The following is a 25,201-nucleotide window of genomic DNA, read 5'->3' on the forward strand; positions in this document are numbered from 1 at the left end:
CACCCAGCCTCCCTATGTGAGACGGACGCCCAGAGGTAAGAGACACGCCAGGCCATTGCTCCATGAGGTCGGATGCGCTGGATCGATCACGAGGGGAGGCGAGCAGGGATGGTTTGGAGGAGGGAGGAAAGCCAGTCTATGCTAGAGCTGCCTGAAACTTGCGCTAGAAATCTGCAAAGTTTTGTTACAAGGCGAAAGGTCGGACGGGTCTCACTGCAAAACTTGCCAAGCTTCAAAAATCTTTCAGCCAGCTCAGGCTGAGTGTTGGCTGAGTTTCCAGCGAACATCAGCTAATTCGTATTGGGTTTCAGGTGGTGACCAGCTGGTTTTTATCCACCGGCCAGCACAGCTTGGGCACTCCTGGCTGTTGTGCTTCAGAGTTTGGGGGGTTGTTAAAATTCAGAGCACAACTCGAGCAGCTCAACCAAACCTTGGCGTAACCTTGTTGGCTTAATGAATTTATTCCAAAGCTGACTTTGCCCTGGAGAGCGAGGGGTGTGTACACACACACACACACACAGAGCGATACCAGAACATTTGCATGAACTGCTCAGGCTGCTGGCTGCTAAGCTTAGCATTGCATAGGCAGAGGTTGTAAGCATGAAGTGAGAGCTTTTGCCACTTTTGTGTCATGATATGATTCCATAAACTTAATTAAGATTTTTGTCTTTAAAAGGATTTGGAAAGTGGAAAAAAGTCTTACAGTTTCGGTCAGGTGTGTATTGCTTCTTATGACAATGTCTGTCTCGATGGCTTGAGATGTCTAGGAGAATCGGTCCCTCTTTTCCTATGTTACACAGCCCAAGCTGTCCTGTATAGCTGAAGTCTTTAGATTTGGGAAAAAAAAACCCCTCTTCATGGGTGTCAGATGGTTCTGTATAGCTGTCATGTCACACACTGTACTGAGACCAGAGCCATGTTCTGCTAAATGTAACATGAACACAGTACTGTATTCTAATTAATTTACCATCTAAATTAACAATAAGTACAAAGGACTGAAGAAAGGAATCTTTTTCTCCTGGTGAAGGGGTGAGGAATAGAAAGGCTGGAGGGATATGGCCAAATGCCCAGGGAAAATATGTGAAGCAGCCAGGCATTGAGTGAAACTGTCCCGAGGCCCAGACCAGACCAGACCAGTCTTTCAACCTTTACAACTCTCTCCCCCTCTTTCTCCGTTTGGAAAAGAATTTAATTAAAGTGAATAGGAGTTGCTAAGAGACCAGAGGAGTTCTGGAGTTTGTTGCCGGGGCTGAATTGCCACTTTGCTTCCAAGGAGCTGCACTAAGAAGGATGATGTAACGTGAGCCTACATAAAGCACTCTCGTCTCCAGGGAAAGCTGCTCTTTCCTCCTTGTAGTTACAGTCTGGTTTACCAGTTCTCAGCTCCTTTCTTTATTTTACTGAACTGCCTTTTTCCTCCTAGACACCAGCAAAAACCAGGCTCATCTCTTTATAGCATTCCCCTGCCTGCATCTGCCTTGTAGATTTCTCCTTGTGATCTTTCAGGTTGGAGGTGGCAGTGGCTGAGCCTGCAATTTGTCATGAGCAAGTAGCTTTGGAAATTAAAAGGTTGTCTACTTCTAAACTCTCTCTAGTCCATTACTCCTCATCCTTTCCTCTGCCCCACCACGGTTTCAGCCCAGCATTGACAGTGGGCCAGGTGAACTCTTCCAACTCCATTTCTGCAGTTTAACATTTTGCTTTGACACCCTGGCTCATGCTTGAAACACCAGGAGTCTCCAGGCAATCTCCTGGGCAAGTGTTGTTTACCTTCCAAGATCAAGGCAAGAGATTATATGTTTAGCTTCCCATGGTCACATCATTGCTAAATTACTTCTTTCATTTTTACCTGACTTTTGTTAACTCAGGACCATCCATACGCGCAAGATGATTAGGAAGATAACCTATAGCCTGGGAAGACACGTGTCCACTGCGGCATGTGGGACCACCCAGGTGAGAAGATTTCTGCATGGTGAGTAGTGTATTCTGAAACAGTTCCTGTGTGGAAAACATTATCCTCATCTGAACACAGCAGGGACTTTGCTGGCAGTGTTCTGGGAGCACAGCAAAGAGCAACAATAGTCTTGATGCACAATAGTCTCACAATATATTGAGTTACTATGGTATCCCTGGTGTTTCCACTCTTTTAAAACATATTCTTTGGGCGCGGTTGCAGGGCTCAGTTCATTCACAGTAATGTTAATTTAAAGTAATGTTACTGGAGCCAATGACAACACAGCTGCAAAAACGGTGGCAGAGGAATACTCAGTGATGATGATGAGGATTATTATTCATATTAACAGTAGAGATATTTTGCAAATATTTCACTTACATAAAACACAGCTTTAATCTTCATGAAGTTATTTGTGAATTCACCCCAAAGAACACCTGAAGAGGGGGATAAATTTATTGTGATGATGACAATTTGCCTTTTATAAAACAGCTCAATAGTTACTACAAATACCTACGCAAATAATTCACTTTTCTGTGTTTTTCCCCAGGTGCTTATGTCAGGATTCAGCCCTCCGTACAGGAAGCCCTGATGGAGGGGAGACCAGTTGTAGCCTTGGAAAGCACCATCATTACACATGGCATGGCCTATCCTCAGAATCTGAGGTGGTGGATTTTGATGTTCCTTGTTCAACAAAGTTGTAAGAACGTGGCATATAACTGGTGGATCGGTATCAGTATTCTTGGTCAAGCCAAACCCCTTGTAAGAGCAAATGGAAATGTCAGGTTGCTAGGCATGCAGAGTATGAGCTCCGGTGTAAAACAATTGTATTTGGACTTTTAAGGACACGTGGGGTACCTATTTATCTCCTTATCCAACACCTTAAATTTCTGGCTTCCTTTAAAATATGGCAGCAGATAACGTCACCACTTGCTCTAAGACAGAGCTACCACCCTTTTTGGCTGCATAGTTTGTACAGACATTGAAAACACTCTCCAGTTTCTTTTGGTATATCTTTTGTAATGCAAAAAGGATTGGAACACAATAGTGAAATCTGTTCCTTAGTGCCACTCAGAGCAGCTACTGAGAGAGCTGCTGGTCCCTCTCGCTGCCTTCTGTACCCTGCTTAGAAAACCCCCCACCTCTACCCTTTATTGATGTTCAGTAGACTTGTGTTTCATTGAGTTACAGTGCCAGAAATCACTGCACTCTCCCCTCCATCTTTGCTTCCAGAAAGCACAGGAAGCTTTCAGTATTGATTTTCCATCTTGCTTTTTACCTGGCCATTCTTCTGCTTGACATTCTGTCTTAGAATGAAGCTCTAAAAACTCGGTTTTGGGGAGGAGGTAGTTTCAGTAGTTAAAGATTGCCTAGCGTATGTACAGATAGCTCAGAAAGGGAGAAGAAGCTGCTCTTAAAAAGGATAGTGTATGAATGATCAAGAATAAAATCTGCGAAGCTTAGAAAGACCTAGTCTGCAGCCCTAGAGTATCCTCAGGCTGCAGCTTTTTGGCACTGTTGTTACTCTATATCTAACTGCCTGTATTGTGAAAAATATACCCAGTCATTTGAGCAGGGTTTTTGAATTACCTGGGGTTTCTGTGAAGGCCTATGATCTCAGAGAAATAACAGGTAATAGATACAGAAAGGTCCTATTTTGAGAAGATCCCTCTTTTCAGTAGTCTATTGTACAACCAGATTTGATTGCCTGTAAATCAAGTGATTTTTCTCAAAAACGAAGCACACAGCTCAGACATTGCTGTCCCGAAAATGGGAGCTCTGCACTTCCGCAAATTCAAGTGCAAAGACTTCTGCCATTAGGAAGATAGAAAAGAGGAACTGGACTTAGCTGAAATCACAAGAACTGTATAAAACTGGAAACTGGGAATGGTGGCCATCAAACATGGCAGTTTTCCTGTCTGATCGTTTGCCTCACTAATTTTGTGATTGTTGTCTTGTTTATCTTATTCTAGTATGGCCAGAGAGGTGGAAGAAATTGTAACAACAAATGGAGCAGTGCCAGCCACTGTAGGTATTTTAAGGGGTCGAATCCATGTGGGACTCACAGATGAGGAACTTGAGTTCTTGGCAAGCAGTAAAAATGTAGTTAAAGTGTCTCGGAGAGATCTTCCTTTCATCCTCAGCCAGGTATGGTATGCAGACTGTCTATTGTGGTGTTTTCTATACAGCAATAGTATAGTGCTCTCCAGCTTCAAGCCAGGTGGCTTTTGAACCTCTTGAAAATATCATGTAAAGTGGTATCTTATTCGTAAGTTCAAACACAGTCCTATCTAAAGTCAAAATACAACAGAGTAAGGGAATAGCAGCCATGAAATAGGGCTCCTGAAAAGGCATTCTGGATTGGCTGGCAAGCCATGAGCACTTGGCTAAGAATATTCTTATTGGCATGATAAGGCATCATCACGTTACATGTAAGCTATGTGACACGCAGGCCATCCCGAGCTTAAGGTGACAGCTTAAGGTGACACTAGCTGCCCGTGAAGCCGTCTGGTTGGAAAGCCCTGGAGAACAAAGGCCTTTGCTATCATCAGGGCAAGAACGGCTTACATAGCAGGGACGATGATTCCTCTGCGTTTTTGCCTAACAGAATATTTGTATCAGAATTCCACTTTTCAGCTGGTGACAGCAGGCTGTTGTGACATTGCTGCGTGTCAGACCACAACCATAGCTGCCCGCATGAAGTATTCTCCGTGTCACCCTGGGTGCTGACTGTGACTGGTTGTCCCCTGACAGGGCTTGTCCGGTGGCACTACGGTGTCTGGAACAATGATTGCCGCACACAAAGCAGGAATCCCCGTGTTCGTGACGGGCGGCATAGGAGGTGTCCATCGGGGAGGAGAGAACAGTAAGAAAATCAATACATTCTACTTTTCTCTATGTTGCTACTGTTTTATTTAATTCCATCTTTTTCCTTTTTCCCAGTCTGTCCTGCAGTAACTGTCTGTTCAGAAGAGTAAAGTTATCATTCTTCTTGACCAGACTATGGTTGTTTTCTCCACGGTGCCTCCTTTCCAGAAGCTTCAAAATATTCCTCTTGAGCACTGGCCAGTTGTTAAGAGGGGAGTTTCTCTTTATCCTTTGCTTACACGGGGTTATATGGATATTGTTTGCTGGTGCAACAGGAGTTGACTGACCTCTCCCACTTTGTAATGGCTGGATAACCTGATACTGGCTACCAAGCACAGTGTTGTTATCGACTGTCTCTCAGCTGAGGAGAAGGAGAGTCTCACCACAAAAGAGCCTTAGGCCCTGGTCTGTGTTAGAGGTGCGTGCTCCTCTCTGGAAAATGGCCCAGCCTTGGCAGTGTAGTTTGTGACCTTTAAGTACATTCTCTGTTCTTAGCCATATATATTTCTAGCATAGCGTAAGTGCACTGCCCTGCTGGCTGCCATCCCTTTCAGAGGTGATGCAAATTCCAGACCAGGGAGTTTCCTGAGGTCAGCAAAGCTCCTATGGCACTTTTTTTGCCAGTGATGTCAATACCAAAATCAAAATCTACTTAAATTATATTCCGTCTCCTTGAACTTTGTCCTTGCTGTATAACACCTTCTTTTTTCTTTTCTACCAAATTTTTGCATGCTGTTTATTGATGTGGTCGAAGAGCCGAGAGATACAGTGCAAGGCTGCACCTCTGCCCTAAGCCACGTGACTTCCTTTGTCAATATCTTTTTCAATCTCAACAACTAAAGGCATGATCTAAACCTGTGTATTTGTTTGTGGATCTAAGTGGTTACAAAAGCAGGCAGTGGCATCCCAGGCAGCTATGGCTTTTTAAGAGGGCAGATCACGTCAGCTTGGAGTACAACACAATCACCGACACAATGGCTGCTTGTCCCTTGACAGCTCTGGATGTGAGTGCTGACTTGACAGAGCTAGGACGAACTCCGGTTGCTGTTGTATCTGCAGGAGTCAAATCTATCCTTGATATTGGCAGGACACTGGAATATCTGGTAGGTAGCACGGGCTGCTGAGCCTGAAAGCAGATAATGTACTTTGTGTACAGAATGCTCAGTGGTGTTGGGGTAGGTACTAAGCCTAAGATTTTTAGAAATTACTACTGAGAGGACGTGAAGCCATATTTACAGTTCTTTAGTCCTGGGGCTGTACAAGCACTGGGCTGCTCCCTAACATAAATCTATCCATGCCCAAGGGGCAGTTCCAGCAGCTGTTCCAACTGAGGCCAAAGGCACCGCTAGCTATGCCCTCTTTCTCTGGCCTTACACTTGCTTTTCTGGGACAATGCTCCAGAATTGATGGATCAGGCAAGCTAGATCCATCAAACACTAAAATAAAATCAGAATTAAAATGGGAATCAAGACAATTTTCAGTAGAGTCACTTTTTAAGGTTTGGTAAGTTGGAAACCACCAGGGCCAGCACTTCAGGTGACAGCCAACATCAATACTTCTCAATCACAAACAGAACTCATTTATATTCCTGTCAGCTCATGACATATCTTCAGATCACAGGTTGTTACCTTGGACTCAATATTGCACTAATGACAGCTACATGGCTTTTGATCAGCTCCGAGCACAAGCAAAGGACGTGCATGTCTCCTGTGTCTCAGTAAGCCAGATTCTTTCTAACCAGTTACCATGTCTGGCTCTTTGCTTTGAAAAATGGTGATAGAACAGAATAGAATGGGATGTATAAAAATAACCAAACCCTGTGCTAAAGAAAGGCAGTTTCTAGCTGGATAGAAGGAAAAAGTCCCATTCTTTTGGTGGGTCCCCTTTCCCTCCACCGATTACCTGCTTGTCTCATCTCCACTGCTGCAGGAGACTCAGGGAGTCTGTGTGGCTGCCTTTGGAGAGTCAAGGGAGTTCCCAGCCTTCTTCTCACGCCAGAGCGGCTTCCAGGCACCATATCACGTCCGGGATGAAGAGGAGGCAGCTGAACTCATTGGTGTGTTTCAGAAGGGAAAGGCCCATGTAGGGCCCTGGAAAAGAGGGACACAAAAAATCACCTTGGATGAGGCACTTTCTTTTTTAACTTTGGAGAAGAGTTTGTCCCAAAAAACAAGCCATCCCACCTCCCCCATTCCTGCTTCAGTGCTTTGAAAATAAAGTAGCAGGGAAGTTCAGTCTTTACAGCAAGTTTTTTAGCTAGCTGCAGCCACCTTGGCATGCTCATACATGTTCTGTTCACACTGGTGAAGTGGAGGGAACACGTATGTTAATGTTTTTACAAAAACAGCTTCTGGGCCTTCAGAAGTGGAATCAGTTTTCTTCAAAAAAAAATATTCTTTGCCCCTTTTATTGTACAGACAGAGTCAAAATAAATAGGCAGATGTAAATTGATTGGTAGCTGGAAAAGACCCTGTCCTTGGGTCAACTAAGCTCCAGCACTGTGTGTTCCTTCACCCCATGCCCACTGTTCTTTATCCTTTTCCTTCAGCATTTAATTTATCCAAGGAGAACTGCTAACAATCTGCCTGTCCTCTCCCAGCCAGCGCTTTGGGGCTAGGCCTGAGCAGCGGGGTGCTGATAGCAGTGCCCTGTCCCCAGGAGCGAGCTGCCTCAGGCCAGGTCATCGAAGAGGCCATCCAGCAAGCTCTCAGCGAAGCCAGGTGAGAAGCAACCTAAGCCCTATCCTTTGCTCACCCAGTGGTCTCGGGGAAGTAAATGACTTCAGGGACACTGCTGCAGGGGCTGTAGCACAGCTTAACCTTGGGCACAGGTGAGCCCACAACATGCTTTCTACTATAGTTTTATCTAACCTGAAGCTTGTTCACAGGACATTTTATGGTATGTGGTTATGGAGATGAAGTATCTGCTAGCAGCAGTGCTTCTCCTCTGATGCTGTTTCAGCTCAGTCATAGAATCATTTAGGTTGGAAAAGACCTTTAAGATCATCAAGTCCAACCGTTAACCTAGCACTGCCAAGTCCACCACTAAACCATGTCCCTAAGATACACATCTTTTAAATACGTCCAGGGATGGTGACTCAACCACTTCCCTGGGCAGCCTGTTCCAATGTTTAACCACTCTTTCAGTAAAGAAATTTTTCATAATATCCAAACTAAACCTCCCCTGGCGCAACTTGAGGACATTTCCTCTCGTCCTATCGCTAGTTACTTGGGAGAAGAGACCGACACCCACCTCGCTACAACCTCCTTTCAGGTAGTTGTAGAGCGCGATAAGGTCTCCCCTGAGCCTCCTTTTCTCCAGGCTAAACAACCCCAGTTCCCTCAGCCGCCATCTTCATTGCTCTTCTCTGGACATGCTCCAGCACCTCAATGTCCTTCTTGTAGTGAGGAGTCCAAGACTGAATGCAATATTTGAGGTGCGGCCTCACCAGTGCTGAGTACAGGGGCACGATCACTTCCCTAGTCCTGCTGGCCAAACTACTTCTGATACAGGCCAGGATGCTATTGGCTTTCTTGGCCACCTGGGCACACTGCTGGCTCATATTCAGCTGGCTGTCAACCAATACCCCCAGGTCCTTTTCCGCTGGGCAGCTTTCCAGACACTCTTGCCCAAACCTGTAGTGCTGCATGGGGTTGTTGTGGCCGAAGTGCAGGACCCAGCACTTGGCCTTGTTGAATCTCATACAGTTGGCCTCGGCCCACCGATCCAGCCTGTCCAGGTCCCTCTGCAGAGCCTTCCTACCCTCGAGCAGATCAACACTCCCGCCCAACCTGGTGTCGTCTGCAAACTTACTGAGGGTGCACTCGATCCCCTTGTCCAGATCATTGATAAAGATATCAAACAGAACCGGCCTTCTCACCTGCAGGTATTTTCTTTACATTTGCAGGTCCAAAGGGATCACAGGCAAAGAACTGACCCCTTTTATGTTACAGAAGATCAATGAATTAACTGATGGGAAATCGCTGGACTCCAGTATCCTTTTACTAAATGGGGGGAAAAAAAAGTACTCCAGTGTACATCCTATCTGTTCTGATAATGCTTGCTGGAAAACGCTGTCACTTTATTGACAGTCTAGCAAGGGGCAAACACTTCAGTATCTGCAAACAGATGAGAGCTTAGCAACTGCATCCTGCTTTTTCAGGAGCACCCTTACTGTCCTCATCCACCTTTGCATTAAAAATTGAGACCAGCACAGACAGCAGGTGGTCCAGAGCATAAAGAGATCCCTCACGTCTGATCCCTGAGCTTGCCTGCTCCCGGCAGTGCTCAGGACACTGTTGCCCATGGTAGGGTTGCACACTGGAAGGTACCTGGGCTTCCCAGAGCACTGCGTTGTACATCACACCGCCTTATCCAACTCTTCATGCGGGTGCAGAGTAAGAGAAACTTGGAAGAAGAATAACCCTGGGTGAGCAAGAATCCTCTTGCACAGGCAAGAGAAAGGCAGATCTACTGGCTGGGATGCTGACATAGGATCTGGCAGAGCCAGGTTCATGTCCAGGCTCTGCTGCCAGCCCTCTAGAATACCTCATAGCTGGCCAGTCAGGGCAGATTGGTAAAGGCATTTTTTGGTATTAGAACCCTACACAGCCAGAAAGTGGGGCTTTCAAAGCCTCTGATACTCTGCTCCCAGTGAAATTGATAAAAAATGGGCTTATAGAGACTTGGCAAAAAGCTCATTACGCATCTAGTTCTAGAAAAGCTAGCCAAGATCCTCAGAGGTTTTTTAGACTCTCGGCTCCAGTTTAAACACTTCACCTTCTCTTTTGTCTGTGAAGCCTTTGCTTCTGTTCCCTATCTGTCGAATGGAGGTGACAGGTTTCCTCTGTGTGGACACAGGGGGAGGAAGATGAAAAAATTGAAAAATTCAGGGTGTTCATGCAGTATTGAAACCCAGCATATATGCCCCCAAAGGATTATGGCATGGGAGATCAAATCTATCAAGTCTCACAGCATGTATTTTCTGCTTTCTCCCTCTAGGCAGTTCCTACATAGGCTTCTGACAGGTTGATCTTGCTGGTATTTTTTCTTTTCCTCAAAGAAATGCCAAACAGACCTTGCTCTTATCCAGAATAATGCCAGAGTGGGCAGCTGCATTGCGGTGGCCCTGAGCAAACTACAGAAAGCCAGAAGGACAGGGAACCTGCCTCGGCGAGAGGACACAACCTCACCTCAGCCAGTGAGTCCCTTGCTGCCCTCTGTATAATGTCTCTCTGCTGACAGCACAGGATAAATTTATATCTGTTACCAAAAGTAAAAAGTGACTCAGCCAGAGATCGATCTTTCTGCTTCACACTGGCAGACATTCTCTCTTTAGTATTTTTTATTCTTCTCAGATAAATATCCTCTCCTCCTCCCCCTGTCCACATTTACAGGGAATAAATACTTACAGTGGCCTAATCCCATTAAGTCTTAGACCATCAAATCCATTAAAACTTTAATCACCTTTTCACCTTTTATTGTGCCCTTATGTATAACTTCAACTGTATTGCTCTCAGTGCCAGGGAACTCATGACTACAGGAGTAGACCTGGAAGAGGGTGGGTGGAGATATTTTGAGCTGCTGAGCCATATGTGTTTTATAAATATCTCTTCTTGTTGGCCTCCTGCTCATGATTGCCAAAATTACAAGAGGTGCAGCATATCCCAAACAAGATCCATTATAACCCTAATACTCTATTCACTATCTTGGATTTTGTGTGCACCACATAATTTACAGGAAATCTATTTTAGATAGTCTTTAGAGAGCTGAAAAATTTTCTAAAACCCGTTTGCAATAGGATTTGTCAATATAAAAGAGGGCAGTGACTGCAGAGGCAATAACCCAGCATTTGATGGAATGAGAAAAAACAGCTGTATGTCCCCAAAGAATCTGGAAACTTCCTGTTTGTGGAGCTGTACTGCTTTTTCAGGCTTTGTAGGACAATAAGACAGTGATCCATAAAGTGTCACTGGGTATGGCAATTTCTCCTGGGAGCTTGCAAGAAATGACTACATTTTTCTGCCCACTTTTCCCCATTTTCTTTGCTTTTTTACACAGCAGTGCTTGAATGTTTCTGAGGTTTGGTATGTCAAAAATTGCCCCGAGAGAGATGGCTTCAAGGGCACTGACATGACCAGACCCATGCAACTACTTATATTATTCTATCACCACACAAAGAAACCGCCAGCACCCATATGTGTACACAATTAACATCCCACCTGCCATGCTGGGCCTGGCTATGAGCAGGCATAATTCAGAAAGCAACGTATAGAAGAGATTTCCGTTCTTTCTGATTGGGATGGTACATACCTGTGTCTAGCCATCCAAAATAAGCACAGGCTTTCACACTATAAATTAGATAGATAGCTTTCAAGAGAGTGGGAAAAGTGACTAGGGAAAGCAAAGAAGACTTGGAAACTTTTCCCTCAAGTCCTTCCAACCACTTTTTACCTCTTTCTTCCCTCTTAAAGGTGGTGATTGGAGGTATCAACGTTGACTTTATAGCCAAGGCACAGAACCCTGTCATCCTGGTACTGTATCTATAGCAGCTTTCTTAGCACCACTGCCATTTCCAGCTACTTTTACAGGAGTGCCAAGCCAAAGGGGGGTGGGGGGGAAGGCGGTATCCGTGCATGATATCCACATCTGCATGCACACACATGCACAAACATGGGCGGTGTAGTGCTGCATATTTGGTGTGTTGTCTAGGTGGGCAATGGGGTGATACTCTGTTCCCGTGCTGAAAGTCACTAACCCTACCACTCAAGACAGGGACAGAGCAATGTATCATCCTTACAATCTCCATATATGACTCTGGCCTCTACAGTCTATGTTAAGGTGCCTTGGGGCTATTCTTTGATGCCATAAGCCCAAAGAACACTTTTAGCAGAAGAGCTGCCCAGGGCACTCTCAAAGCACACCTGCAAAGAGCTAGAAGCAATAGGTAAAGACCCTCACTGTGCTATGACAACCTCTAATTCAAGGACAGACCCTGTAGGGAGGAAATCCCCAGGTAAGAGCCAGCTCTGGCTGCCTGGGACTGTCTTAGCTGTGGAAAGCAGCATGAATAGGAGCAAGAGTCTCCGTGCAGAGTACCCACAGTGGTAAGAAACTTTTGAGAAAAGTAGTACTGACACAGTTTACAGCTAAACAAGAGAGCCAACTTCCTCAGTCATAAAGGATTTGAGTCACACACACACAAAAAGAAAAAGATTGCTTTAAAAAAATAGAACATTTCAAATGTCACCAGACCGTCTCCCTCTCAATTTGGTTTGACTAAGAAACAACCAAGAAGCTAAAGTGGAACAGACCTGGGAATTCCCCATGCAAATGACAGCCATTTGCATGGCCTATACAATTTTTGTTGAGCTCTGTGAAGTACTACAGATTGAGGTGGTGAAGCTTGTTCAAAAGTTGTTTGGTGTCTCAAATTACTCTATGCTGATTGCCGAGGCAGGAAACTTCTGCCGTCAGATGGGGCAATCTGTGAAGACCTCTCAGTCAGATAGGTAAAGACGTGCTGGGGAAGCTGTCCTTAAGGAAGTTGGCTATTCAATGATACAGAGGCAGAGGCCAAACGGTATTATAATGGTCGAGTGACACATGCTGTGGCATCAGCTATGAAGGCTTGCAAAACCAAAAGTTCAACTGCTTCAGCTGTGATCTAACTGATAACATACATACACCATGCTGAGCTATCAGGACAAGGAGCTAAGCTGTGACCAAGGGTGGGCAGCCACCCCTTGGCGTGTCAGACGTGAGCGCAGATCCCTGGACCACCCGTGGCATGTTGAGGGGCCAAGGGCAGCTATAGACCCCGCTGGGAACAGCTGACAGGGGAAAAGGAAAAAGGAGATTTTAACATTGCATGAAAAAGTGAGGCATTAGCTGCCCTTGTGTATAGCAGCGAGCCCTAGAGCTGATGGTTCATCGTGGCAGCTACCCAAATGCCAAGCTGCAGGAGGATTCGGGAACTGATAGCCAAAACATTCTTGCTGACAGCTGCTGTGGTTAGGCACAGAGGAAAAAGCACCCCCAACAGCATTGCTTTGTTTTGGCTTTTAAAGACAGATTTTTTCAAAGGGCTCAGCACCCAGCAGGGCCCGCCCTTACGCATGTTGGATTTGTCGCAGAGCACTGGGGTACCACTCACACCTCATGTGCAGTTAGCAAGAAAGCAGCTGAATTCTGTCCTGGTTGTAATCCCCACATGGCTTTCAAGGCTATCCAGAAGCAAAGTGCTTTATAAGTAACTATCTGACCTGCAGAGAAGGATGCACGGTCTTGGTCAGAGAAAGGTGCTGGAAGAAGCATTATGGTTATAACTCTCTCAGGATACCCAGAAGTTGAGCAGAGTCTCATTTTTACATTAGGAATTCAAACCTCTTAGGACATGGAAGAAGGTCCCAGAGACTATCTCAATTCTCTCCAACATTGCCAGAAAGCATCAGCCCAGTCTCATTTCAAATAACCTCAGCAAGCCCATTTTCATCTAAGTTCTTTCATCTCAGCCAGCCCCACCTGAACACAACGTAGAAGAGATACCCAAGTACCGCTCAGACGTGGAATTACCGGCTGAGCTGGCACGGTGCAATGAGAGCCAGTCATTTCCTATTCTTCAAAAACAGGCTGCTGGTTTCTCTCTCACTGCACCCACCTGCTACTTTAAAGAGAGATTTAGCATCTTCATTTCTTTTAGGCCCTGTGGGGTTGTACAACAGCAGAGGTCACCCACAGCTGGATCCCTGAGTGGGAGACTGGTACATCTACTGTTAGGGCAAGGCTTGGCATAAAAAACCTGAAACACTGCCTTTGGGATGTGCGGGGGACTAAAAGAGAAGATCAGCATGCCAGACAATGAAAGGAGCTCATGAGTATTTTCAACACTCCTGCTAGCATCAGTTTTGAAAAACAGATAGTGGAACTGCATAAAATAGAGTTTGTGCTCATGACTGACAGCAGTTAGTACCCTCTTTTAATGAAGTAGGGGCCAGTGTTCAAAAGCATGTTGTTTGACTTGCCTAAACAAGCATCCTTGCTTTTTACTTTAGAGCAGGGTTTTGTTTGGGTTTTGTTTGGTTTTTTTTTTTCCCTTGGCTGCCTCTATTATGGAGTTAAAATAGCCAAGCTCAATGCTTTTGAAATCTGCAACACTCAACAGGAGACAGTTGCAGATGGAAATATCCTCATTCCTGGCAGTACCAGTGGCAATTCCCAGGGAGCATGAGCAAATGTAACAGAGGGGCATTTGGGTTAATGAGGAGTGACAAGTAGTGGAAAGATGGACGGAGGCCATAGGTTGCTTATATACAGGCAGTTCTGCTCAGGTGGTCTGAGCAGTTCAGGGCTTGGAGAACTGCCAGACAGAAAAGCAAAGATGTCAAGAATTAGCACCAAGTCTTACAGACTACAGAACCGGGGAGAGTCAGGGCAAACAAAAACAGCCTGGAGGTCAGAAGAGAGTAATAAAAGAGCATATTTAGATGGGAGAGCAGCCTCTTACAGTCACAGGGCCGGATGCGGAAGAAAGCATTGTGTGCAAAGGACAGATGTACAGCTTCGGCTGGGGGAAGAAGAAGGGTCCTTGGGGAGCTTCAGTATGAGTTTCGAGAATGCCCAAGAACGGTGATGGGTTGGAGGCATAATATTTCTTACTCTGAGATGGCAATACACTTACTTGTTTAGGATAGATAGTGGTATTTACAAGCAAGAAAAACCTGTATGTGCAGGGGTATTCTGGTGCACCTGGGCTAACATGGGGCAGAGAGAGTCTGGGCCAGGAGCTGCTGTGTACGGGCGTGCACATGCTTCAGCGGTTGCCACCCAAACGCTCAACACACTCTTGAAAGCTCCAAATTATCCAGAACTGTGAAGATCATTATCACTGCCAGTGGCAAGCTGTCTTCAGAAATGGAAAATTTGTTTCAGGATTTTATGAAGCAAGAGCTTTAAAACCATTTGATAGCCAGATGAAGCCCAAAGAGATCTGAGCATTTACTGATGTAATTCTTCTGGCAGGAGAATTAGAAGGAGGAGGAGATGGGTGAGGGACTGCCACTGTTCTGACAATTTGGTTGTTTGTGACAGACTGACAGATGGACAGAGGAGTGGAAGGCAGAGGCAAGAGAAAAGAGAAGTTTATAACCACACAGGTGGAAAAGAAGGATATTTTTGATGAGGGAAATGTTTGGGAAGAGAAGGGTGAGTGAAAAAGTATTCAGACACTGAAACAGATCTTTCCATAAGTAAAGTACAGAGGCAACACGGGCAAAAGTAACAAATCTAATTTTACCTTCAAAGGGAAATAAATAAATAAATAAAAAAACCTGGAAGGCAGCTGCAGGAGCCCATCAGGTCTGGGTCAGCAGTTCTGAAGTCCCAGTGTTGATGAGAGCAGGTCAATTCAGAGGGCTGCTCATATCGACTGAAACACTCATTAGTATTGTTCTAAGAAGTCTTAGCAAATAAGACCAAAATAGCAATGCATGGGGAGACCAAACTGTTCTGCCCTCCTAGGAATTGGGCTTTTGTCATCAAGGTTGAAGTGTGTAGATGGGCTGTAGAAGCTTGCATTGCTCTCAGTCTGGTAGCTAGCTGGCTTCTGCCCCCTCTAATTGCTGACCTATGTTTCAGCAGCATCAACTTCATGTGTTAATGGAGACATGGCATCTATGCCAAGCAGCCCTCCCAGTTTTGCCAATTAACAATTTATTCTTCCAGGACGGTGGGCAAACAAACACTGGAAGAGTGAGACGAACCTTTGGCGGTGTTGGAAGAAACTTGGCAGGTGCCTACTGCTTGGGTTTGCCTGTGGGTGCATGCCAGCTGTGATTTGTCCTTTGGTATTCCTTCAACAGCAGGAGCTCTTGCATGCTGTTAAGATCTGGGACACGTTAGGCAATATACCAGTGGGCAGACTGCCTGGAAAAGGTAGGGGCCATTCCAAGAAATAAGAGGGGAGGGAGTTGGGGATCAGGAAAAGAAAGGTCCACAAATATGAAGTTAACTAGCATACAGCACAGTGACTCCAAATCAAAGTTAAATAAGCATCAGTGATCTCCAATGACTGCTGAACAGCCTGGCCCTCAGTGTTGAATTAATGCCAGGTTATAGTCACAATAGAAGTATGTCTTGAGCAAGAATTTGAAAGGAATAGGCTTATTGAAAGATGATCATCCATGCACCACAGACAAGAGGAACTGAGGTTTAGAAGAGAAAGGGCTACAGTTGTTGGCAAAAGGAAGGGATCACGCTGTGCCTGGTCCTCCACCACAAGCAGCAGCAGACCAGTGTTTGGGTATTGAACTTAGCAGGGGCAGATTACAAGAAGATTTTAGGATTATTCCAGCTTTTTGACCTTTCCCAAATCTTCCTAATAGAAATCTACTACCACTTCAGATCACAAATGGGGAAGCTTGAGAGGAAAAAAAAAATGCCACCCATGCCACCCACTGAGGTATAATTTGTGGTAACTTGAAGGGAGAGGAGGAAGGGTTTCCTGTGAATCCATTCAGATTCAATGGTTCTAGTAAGATAGCATGGTGAGAACAGCAGTGTGGGAAGGCCAGCAGCAGGAAAGGCCGTGCACAGAAGCAATGTGGGAAAGCCCAAGTGCCTGTGATGGTAAAGGAGATGATTCCAGGGAAGTGCAGAAGTTTCTTCCCCCTTCTTTTTTCCTCCGCTCCCAGATGTTCCAAAAAATGCGGAGAATTCAGAGTGCCAGTGCAGCAGGCAGACGTAGATCACCCCACTCAACCCCAGCCAGTCATTTGCAGCAGCTGTGGCTGAGTTTCATCTTGAACATCCTTCTAGACTAGGATTGATGGGCATTAAGTTTTCCAGGAGAGGGCTTTGCTACAAACACTCATCCTGCACAGGCTGTCACTGTGTTCACAGTACTCTGATGGATTTATTAACATCTTTTGTTTCCATTTGCTTTTAGACTGCTTAAGCCGCCTTGGACAGACTCCTCTCTTTTTATCAGCTGTGGGGAAGGATGAACATTCAGAATCCATCCTGCACTACTGTCACCACATGGTACGTTGCACAGTAATGGCACCTCAGAAGCATGGACGTGATGACATTACGTAGAGGGAAAAGTCTTCTAAACCCTGGCAGACATAAGAGTCACCTTCCATCAGGCTAAGAGTAGGAATAATTCAATGTTCCTTTAGTTACAATTAGAAGGCAAGGAGCCACCCCCCAAAACACAGGCTAGATGTATGTACCATTTGGAGTCTGAACCATGGGGTCTGAAATCAGCTCCAGGGAGCGGCGCTTGAAGGAGAAAGAGAGGTAAATCAGGAGGAACTATGAAAACTTCTAGGAAGGCCTAAGCACAGCCAGAAATATGCAAAGCCTGACCCTGAGGATAGGCAAAGTAATGCCAAAATCAGCCTGGTTTGAGTAAAGCATAAGTTAGAGAAAACCTGGAACTGAGAGCACAGGCTGGACACCTCCCAAGTTCAGAGGAGTAGGGTTCTCCACATAGCTGCATACACCCCTCTCTAACTGTGCACCAGAGGAATATCTGACTTCAGCAGCAGCTTGTCCCCCGAGTTCAGGGAGCCAGGAGCAGCAGGAGCTCACTGCGGGCAGCAAGACAGAGCCTCACCACCCCAGCAGCAAACAGAGAAAGCCAGGAGGGCAACCATAACCATTGCATTGCATAACCATAACCAGGTGCATTGGGCACCTCCGTTACAACAGAGACATAACCTATGGAACTGCATGGCAGAGACCTGTCACTCTCATTTACTAAATGATTTCTTTAAGCTGTGGCATTTGTTGCGTTGCAAATATAAAAAAATAGTCATCTGCCAGCACTGTCTAGACCGAGATACCTCTGAAATGTTGCTTATCTCAAGGGAGAAGGGAGGTTGAAGGAAGAACAGCAAGCTGGGCTACCGATCGGGTGGGCACAGAGAAAGAATGAGCCGAGTGTGGCAGGGAAGAGAAACATGCTCCATGTATAACTGTCCTCCCTGTTTTAGGACATGAGTGCCGTCCTTCAGCTGGAGGGGAAGAGCACAGCCACTTACTGTGCTGTGATCACTAGTGCTGGGGAGCTCAGTGTCGGCTTGGGAGATATGGACATCCACCACCAGATAACAGAGCAATATGTATGCATACCATCTATTTGTAAGCTTTTTCATATGAGAAGGAGCGTGGATGTGTGACAAAAGGCAACTGGTGAAGCTGCACCAGGAGGAAGTGGGTGTGCAGAGGGAACATGGGAAATCCTAAAGTTAACCCAGACATTGGCCACTGAGATAGCAGTATGGCAAGCTACCAGAGCCCTCTGTTGCTGCTGACCCAGGTGGAGCTTCTATCTGTTTCTGCTCCATACAGTATCACCATTACTATCATCCCATGACATGTAGGCCAGAATCCTCTTCATTAACTAGTCCCAGCTAACCTATCATTTTTGGCACCTTAAAGCCAGCAATAAATCCAGTCCACCTGCAGAAATGGTATTTCCCCTTTAGGGAAAAACAAAGAAAAGTGGACAGAACACTGGTTAAAGCAAGTTTTCCTGTTCCATCCCCTCCCCACCATCCCTGTTGTTTCTACATGCTGAGTTATATCAACAGGCACTGCTGCTCAGCACATTCAAACCTTCAAAACGTCAGGGCTAATGGAAGCAGTGATTAAAGACTGATTGAGTGAAAGCCCCATCACTGCACCCTCCTTCCCTACTCGTTCCTTTGTTGACAGAACAAAAGCCTCTGCTTCATGACTGACAGTGACATGGAAGTTAAGTGCAATTTACTTAACAGTGGGATCCCCATGAGGTGGAGACTTCCTAGGGAAAAATATGGTCATTGCTCCCACTTCCATCTCCACCCTGCCTCCCCCAAGCCTTGGCACAGAAAACCATTACCTGACAGATTAATTCTCCTGAGCTTTATGAAACAGCTGTGGCCAGTGGAAACTCTGAACCAATCTTCTGCTGCAAAGTGCATTCTGGCAGCCCTTCTTTCCGCCAGGATTATCAGAGACATGGGAAGGATGCTGCACGAGTACCTATAGCACTGGCCTGGCGTTCAGGCAGTGATTGAGCAGCCTCAGAAAGCCAAAGGAGGGAACGGCAGCTCCCCACTCTACTGCTCCACTGTCCCCATCCCTGTGCGATTCAGTAGGACTCAGGAGTAAAACACTGTGATGTACAACCTGTCTCAGGAGGCATTGTGCACAGAGGACATCTAAATGACATGTGCAGCAAGCAAAGGCATAGTCAAGCCAGGCATAGCACAGGGAATCCTACAGTGACATTAAATAGCAGCATTCCCTTTCCCTGTAGGTCTCTGACTGACCCACGGGTACCAAAGTAGTCTAGTGAGGACCAGCAACTACCTTTCTCTGCTGGAGGGGCCCTGCCAGTTGAGTCCAGCTCTTGATGGCAGGGAGCAGGGGAAGGAGAAGAAGGGGAGGAGATGAGACAAATGAAAAAATCCATTTTCCTTAGGGACTCACTCTTTTAGGCTTATCCCTGCACCTAAGGGCTGCAATACGAGTGAAAATCCTACAGCCCGAGTCTGAATAGCAATCATTTTTCCCCCCTGCAACGACTCAAGGTGTCTCTACTCTGTGTCCTGGATTTTCACTAGGTGTCCCAGTTCAAGGAGAACCTGTGCCAGGCCCCGCTAGTTTGCATTGATGGAAATGTGCCTCTTTCCACTATTCAGTATGTCTGCCAACTAGCTAGAGAGCATCAGCTAGCAGGTAAGGAGAACTCACCCAGCCCTGGCTCCGTAGCTCCTAACAGCGTGTGTGCCAAGACACTCCGCACACCCTGAGAGCTCCCCACTGCTGCTTGCTGGAGATACCCAGTTATTGGCTGACACGCTGTGTTATTCAGCACTCCTTTCTATACACTACTACTCTATTTCAAACAGATGAAACATTTCTGCTTTCTCTGAGTTTTTCTCATTCTGCAGCTAGATCGCATTTCCCGTAGTGTAGGTGCTATAGCCCTTGGGCACTGCCAGAAAGCCAGGGAAAGCTGCTCTCTTTGCCTTTAATCTCAAGGCAAGCACAAATGTGCATGCTTCTGCCAGTCTGAGCAGCAATATAGTTTGCTTCTCAGAATAAGTGCTGGAGCATATTTTGAGAGGATTTCTCTCCCACTTCCCATAAAATACATACCACCCTCCCCTGGTATGCTGGGGACCCTTCACAAGGCTTCCTAAACCTTTGGAGTTATGCCTTCATTTTTAAAAGGAAATCCTGAAGAAGGAGACAACGTTCTTAAAACCTGGCAGAGGCTCCAAAACCAGCTAAGAGGAGTAACAAAACTGAAGTCTGATTATACCACTCCAGAGCCAGAAGCAACAGCATCATTGCTGAGCACCAGAAAGGAAACCTTGGGAGACCTTGTCCCAGGCACGGGGGAAATAGTGTTTAAGTTTCTAGTAAATTACACGTATAACCCCAGTTGTGCAGATCACGCTAAGCCTTCTACACTGCATGCTGCTCTGACATAGAGATGAACCACTAATTACTTAATTAACTAACCAATTGCAATGTTGTTTTGAAGTGTGCTATGAGCCAACAGATGAGAACAAGGCTTCTAAGCCATTCCTCTCAGACAGCTGGAAAGCGCTTACATACATTTCCCCCAACCTGCAAGAGCTAAGAGCAATAAATCGGACCCTCGGGAACCCTCTGCCAGCAGGTATTGAATACTCAGAAGGGTCAGTCACACTTTTAGATAACCTAGATCCTGGAGAAGAGCATTTAATGCTCCAGCCCCATTTCAAGCAAATTGGGTTATAACACAGTGGGGATCCATAAGCACTCTTGGTGTCTTCCACCTTACAGCCATCTCTGCATGGGTTCTATGGCCCAGGCTGGACTGATGATCTGTCAAAGAGCACAGTAGGCCTGGGATGGCTCCTTGTCCAAAACCAGAGATCCCGTTTGCCTCATTTCATCAGCTAAACAGGAACGATCTCTGGTTTATAAACAAGCCTCTGAAGCATGATGCTCTGAGGGCACCTGTCCCAACAGTATCACCCTTTGCAGAAATGAAATACCCCACCACATGTAGGTGGAAATCCAACAGCCTTAAGACAAGGAAGTCATGCTTCATGACAGTTTTTTGATCTGTACAGACACATGTTTAGTCCCATGAGGGGTGGTTTCCTCAGCATAGGATAGAGGTACGGTATGGAAGTCTAACGTTGGAGAATTCCATGCTTCCCATGATTTAAAGAAAAAAAATTATATCAACCACATTTCAGAAGTGCTCATAAATAGTAGTGCTCATAAATGGTAGTAGTGGTGCTCATAAATAGGCTGCCAGCCCATAAAAAGGCCAGTTGAGGACCTTTAAAGTTATACCACCGTTTTTCCTCCCCGCTCTCTGAAGAGCTGCCATCCAGGTTGGAGGATGTTGTCCAGACTGCAATGGTCCTGGCCCGCCCTTTGCTGGCCCACCTGCACTGTGTGGTGGTGTCCCTTGGCGCTCATGGCGTCCTCCTGTGTGGCAAGAGCCTGGCAGGGAGCATCTCGCTTCGTCCAGGAGCTCACGAACAGGTAAGGGCACGGAAAACAACTTCTGAGCTCTCAGTTCCTTCTTTCTGGGACCATATAGCACCGTAGCTATTTCTGGTGGCGTGGCAGCAGTCCTGGGAAACATGGCATCACTGCTGGCAAATGTATGTGTTTGAGGGGTGGAATACACAGCTCTCAAAGAAAATCAAGTTGTCTGTCCGTATACTGCTGGCTCCTAGCAGCAGTGTTTATAGTCAGCTAGTTGTAGATGTGCTTACCATGAATATTCATGAGTGCAAGCTTCATTTTCAGGAAGCTTCATTTAAATTGCTGATCTCTTTCAAAGTGTGAAAAAAGATTATTGCCTTTTTTTTTTCCCTTTTCTTTTTTTTGGCATCCATGCAGGCCTGGATGGCATCAGCCACACCAGGCCTTATCAGCTTGGGCACTAACCACTAACTTTCCTTCTCTCCCCACACAGACTGCTGCTGCCAGCCTCTGTGCCACCCACTACCCCGCCATCCACGTCAGCAGGGAGGAGATAGTCAATGTCTCAGGCGCCGGCGACAGGTATATTGCTCGCTACTTTGTCTTCTCCAGCTAAATGTGGAAGGGCCATAATCGGATTTCTTTGAAATTCTACTGCAAAGGCAAACGACATTCTGCTGCTTGAGGAGCAAACATTAAGGACACAAGAACAGGACTGGTTACTGTGATTCCTTGCAAAGCTTGCTAAAAATGTCCCCCTAAGCATCGTGGAAGCCAGTCTTGCCATTATTAGTTTTGCTTTTCCTTAAGATCCAAGCCTTTCATGGCAATCTAGTAGTTCTGAATTAGTCCAGGCTAAGCTGCTAAAAGCAAAGTAAACCACCTTACATCAAAGCTGTCTTACTAACTACTGTACTTCCACACTTTTCCAATGGAAGTGGGACTGCCACTCAGTAGCTAAAATCGCCCTACAAAAGCATTTCATCAGGTTCTGCATTTGCCTCTGGCAATAGCTCATGCTTCAAAAGGGTCTGCTGTATAATTCGCCTAGCTGTTCACACAACGCTGTACATAGGAGTAGGAAATGACAGTTATTATTCCTAGCCCCACTGATCAATTCTCAGTCTGTCAGAGTAACATTTGATTACGCTCCTTGTTAACTTGTCAAACTATATGTAGTAGTCAGGTTTTTTTCCTTCTTGCTTGGTACACTACAATAATTGATTCTATCCTTTAATTGCCTTGGGCTAGACCAAAAGGCTATATGTGACAGATACTTCCTTTTATTTTTCTACTCTTACCTACCAATAACTCAACATAGCAACACTTCTTTTTTCTTTTATGAGTGGGCAGAATGAAAAGTCATTTTTTTTGAAACGTACAGCATCCTCAATATTTGAGTTAGGATCAATCAATAACTTCTTGCCAAGCTAGTTAACCCACTTAACACCAGGACACACTCCTTGTGTCCCAAATCACCTCTGAGGTGAGTTGAGTGCAACTACAAGCTGGTCCATGTGGGGATTTTCATAGTCCTCTTGTTTATCCAGGGTTTTCCTTCCTGGTAACCCCGCCTGCTCCACCGAGCTGCAGAAATCCCTGTTCTACAGAGTAAGAGTGCCAAAACCGGCTGGAAGTGCCGGGACACTGCATTGACGTACATGCCATCTCCACAGCATATAAACTGGTAAAGTTGCCCAAGCCCAGCCTGCTGGCGCTTTCAAGGGACTATGCAGCAGGGTATAACCCAGGGCTGTAACACATTCACGGCGCAGCCCCCGTGAACCCCCGCGCTTTCGAAGCACTGGTCAGGGGATGCTGCGCACCCAGAAACAGTGATCCAGGGCACCTCACGCCTCGCTTCGGCCCTGCGGCTCTCCTACAACGCCAGAGATGCTGCCCAAGGAGCCATGCGTGTGTGCAGGGAGCAGCGGCTGTTTGCTCCTTGCAGCTGGCTGCCGTGACAACATAACACCGCGTGCCTGCACACAGCATTGCTAGGGGATGCTCCCCCAAATATTTACTCTGAACCTCTGGAGCTGTTGAGAGATTGAAAGGTTTATGAAAATCATAATCTTCTGTGCCTTTGTAATGGATAAAAAGATGTTGAGGTAATTGGAGTGCAACAAAACAAAAAAAAGTGATCTTTTTCCCTTCCCCATAGATTTGCTCATTAATCCTCCCTGCCGTCACATTTTCCTGTCCTTGCTTCTTCCTCACAGATGTCATTATCTTCTCCCTTCTCTTTCACTTCTCCTTTGTCCTTTTCTAGCTTCCAAGCATCATTACTGTATTTAGCTATGAATAAACAGTAGTTGTTCCCAGTCGATCACAAACACCTCCCTGCACATATCCATGCCTCTACAGAGCCTTCCCCCGCAAGCCAGGCAGATGGCAAAGTCATCCCCTTCTCCTGATGGCCTCCTTGGTGCCTTGTGAGGACCTGTGGGTGACCACTGTTGTTCCAAGCACTCACAGCGTTTTTACTGGGGAATTTCAAATGGAAAACCACAGCTAAAGTTTACAAAAATCTGAATCTACAGTCTCATTTCAGCTTTGGATTTCTTTTTCCAGCTGTGTCTGTTGCCCCACTCACATATATATGGAAACTTTACCTCTCTTCCCATCCACCCCTTTGGGGACAGGAGGGAATGTAACGAGGCACCAACAAGGAGCAGAGAAGTGACAAAATAATTAGAGAGCAAGGGAAAAATAGCTCCTTCCCTTCTTAGACTCTTTTCTTCTCTCCTGCCTCACCTGGAAAACTGGGGAGAAAAGAAGATGTGGTGGAATGGGAAAGTACCTCAACTTCTCAGATGAGAAGCAAATAAAATGTGAATAAATAGCACTATTTGTTACTCCAAATTTAAAAATAAATATTAAAAAATAAAAAACTTTTCATTATAACCTCACCCCTCCTGTGTGACATATTCTGCTTCTGTAAGGGTTGGTTTGGGTCCAAATGAATTCTCTTACAAATGAATGGCCATGTTTCAGAGGTCAAAGCTGTTCCCCAGTGTTCAAAACTGCCTTTCTTTCTCTCCACAGCTTAATGGCGGGAATCCTTGCAGGGACGCTTGCTAAACATGACACAGATACCTGTGTCCAGATGGGTCTGCTTGCTGCAAGCTTGTCTCTCCGTTCCTACGAGCCCATTTCCCCAGAAATCAGCACTTCCAGTGTCAGCCAGGAGCAAGTCAAGAGCAGGAACTGGCCAGAGGTGAAGGTATGGAAGATGGACTAGAGCGCCATGGCTTTCTCATCCATCACCTCCTCACCCTCCCAGCACTGCTATTTCCAGGAACTGGGCTGTGTTTTGAGCTTCGAGCTCAAAAGCTGGCTGCTGACCAGAGGACTTAGACTTTTGGTGCACACTACCTTTTGGGAGGTGAAGTGTCAATGGAGTGCATTTGTGACAACTTGTATTGCGCTGTTCACACTCATGTTTGTCTGCTGTTGTTTCCTCTCCTTTTTTTTTTTTTTTGTGGGTTACAGCAACCACAGCTTGGTTCTTCTGTCTACTGCCTGTTGATAGTTTATCTCACCTCCCCCTCTAAGGAGAACACTCACCTGTTTTGGTCTTGAGTAAACCCTCAGAGAAGGAGACCCCAACCCAGGGAACTTCTTTGTACAGAAGTGCTGGTTTCTGGTCTTTCAGACCTTCCGCTTCCCTGAACCTCCAGTCCTTCCTAGATTTTCTCCTGAGGGGATTTTCCCTTCCTCCACCTTGTGTCACTGTTGTCCATTATCATGGTAGCTCCGCTGTCACCAACTCCTAGATCTTCAGGACCATGTCTCTTCAGGTGGGCCCAGCAGCGACATCCTCTTTTGCTGCTCACTCCTGGTTTATATCCAAGAGGTCCCATGGACCACAACGTGCGGCAAGATGCAGCT

General features: G+C 45.9%; 1 protein-coding gene across 3 annotated transcripts; it reads left to right on the top strand.

The window, feature by feature from the left end:
- Positions 1 to 24,744, top strand: LOC143155778 (uncharacterized). Of its 3 annotated transcripts, none has more exons than XM_076328747.1 (19): positions 1 to 35; positions 1,869 to 1,972; positions 2,502 to 2,616; positions 3,925 to 4,099; positions 4,706 to 4,817; positions 5,816 to 5,922; positions 6,749 to 6,875; positions 7,419 to 7,539; positions 8,727 to 8,812; positions 9,895 to 10,019; positions 11,293 to 11,352; positions 15,542 to 15,608; positions 16,764 to 16,858; positions 17,815 to 17,943; positions 19,432 to 19,546; positions 20,361 to 20,498; positions 21,195 to 21,361; positions 21,801 to 21,889; positions 24,356 to 24,744. In XM_076328747.1, exons 2-19 carry the CDS (start codon positions 1,888 to 1,890, stop codon positions 24,549 to 24,551), a joined length of 2,109 nt encoding a protein of 702 aa, XP_076184862.1. In that variant the 5' UTR covers positions 1 to 35; positions 1,869 to 1,887; the 3' UTR covers positions 24,552 to 24,744. The 3 variants fall into 3 exon arrangements, with proteins under 3 accessions (XP_076184862.1, XP_076184863.1, XP_076184864.1); XM_076328748.1 differs by lacking the exon at positions 1 to 35 and adding an exon at positions 658 to 715; XM_076328749.1 differs by lacking the exon at positions 1 to 35 and having other exon boundaries at positions 1,875 to 1,953.
- The last annotated feature ends 457 nt before the right edge of the window (positions 24,745 to 25,201 follow it).

This window comes from Aptenodytes patagonicus, chromosome 1 (assembly GCF_965638725.1).
Source record: "Aptenodytes patagonicus chromosome 1, bAptPat1.pri.cur, whole genome shotgun sequence".
Taxonomy (NCBI): Eukaryota; Metazoa; Chordata; class Aves; order Sphenisciformes; family Spheniscidae; genus Aptenodytes; species Aptenodytes patagonicus.

Excerpts from the sequence above, each read along its gene's own strand:
- LOC143155778 (XM_076328747.1), top strand. The coding sequence starts at position 1,888 with ATGATTAGGAAGATAACCTATAGCCTGGGAAGACACGTGTCCACTGCG. Across the intron at positions 4,818-5,815 it reads CCATCGGGGAGGAGAGAACA|CTCTGGATGTGAGTGCTGAC; the intron begins GTAAGAAAATCA and ends GTCCCTTGACAG. Across the intron at positions 15,609-16,763 it reads TGTTGGAAGAAACTTGGCAG|ACTGCTTAAGCCGCCTTGGA; the intron begins GTGCCTACTGCT and ends ATTTGCTTTTAG.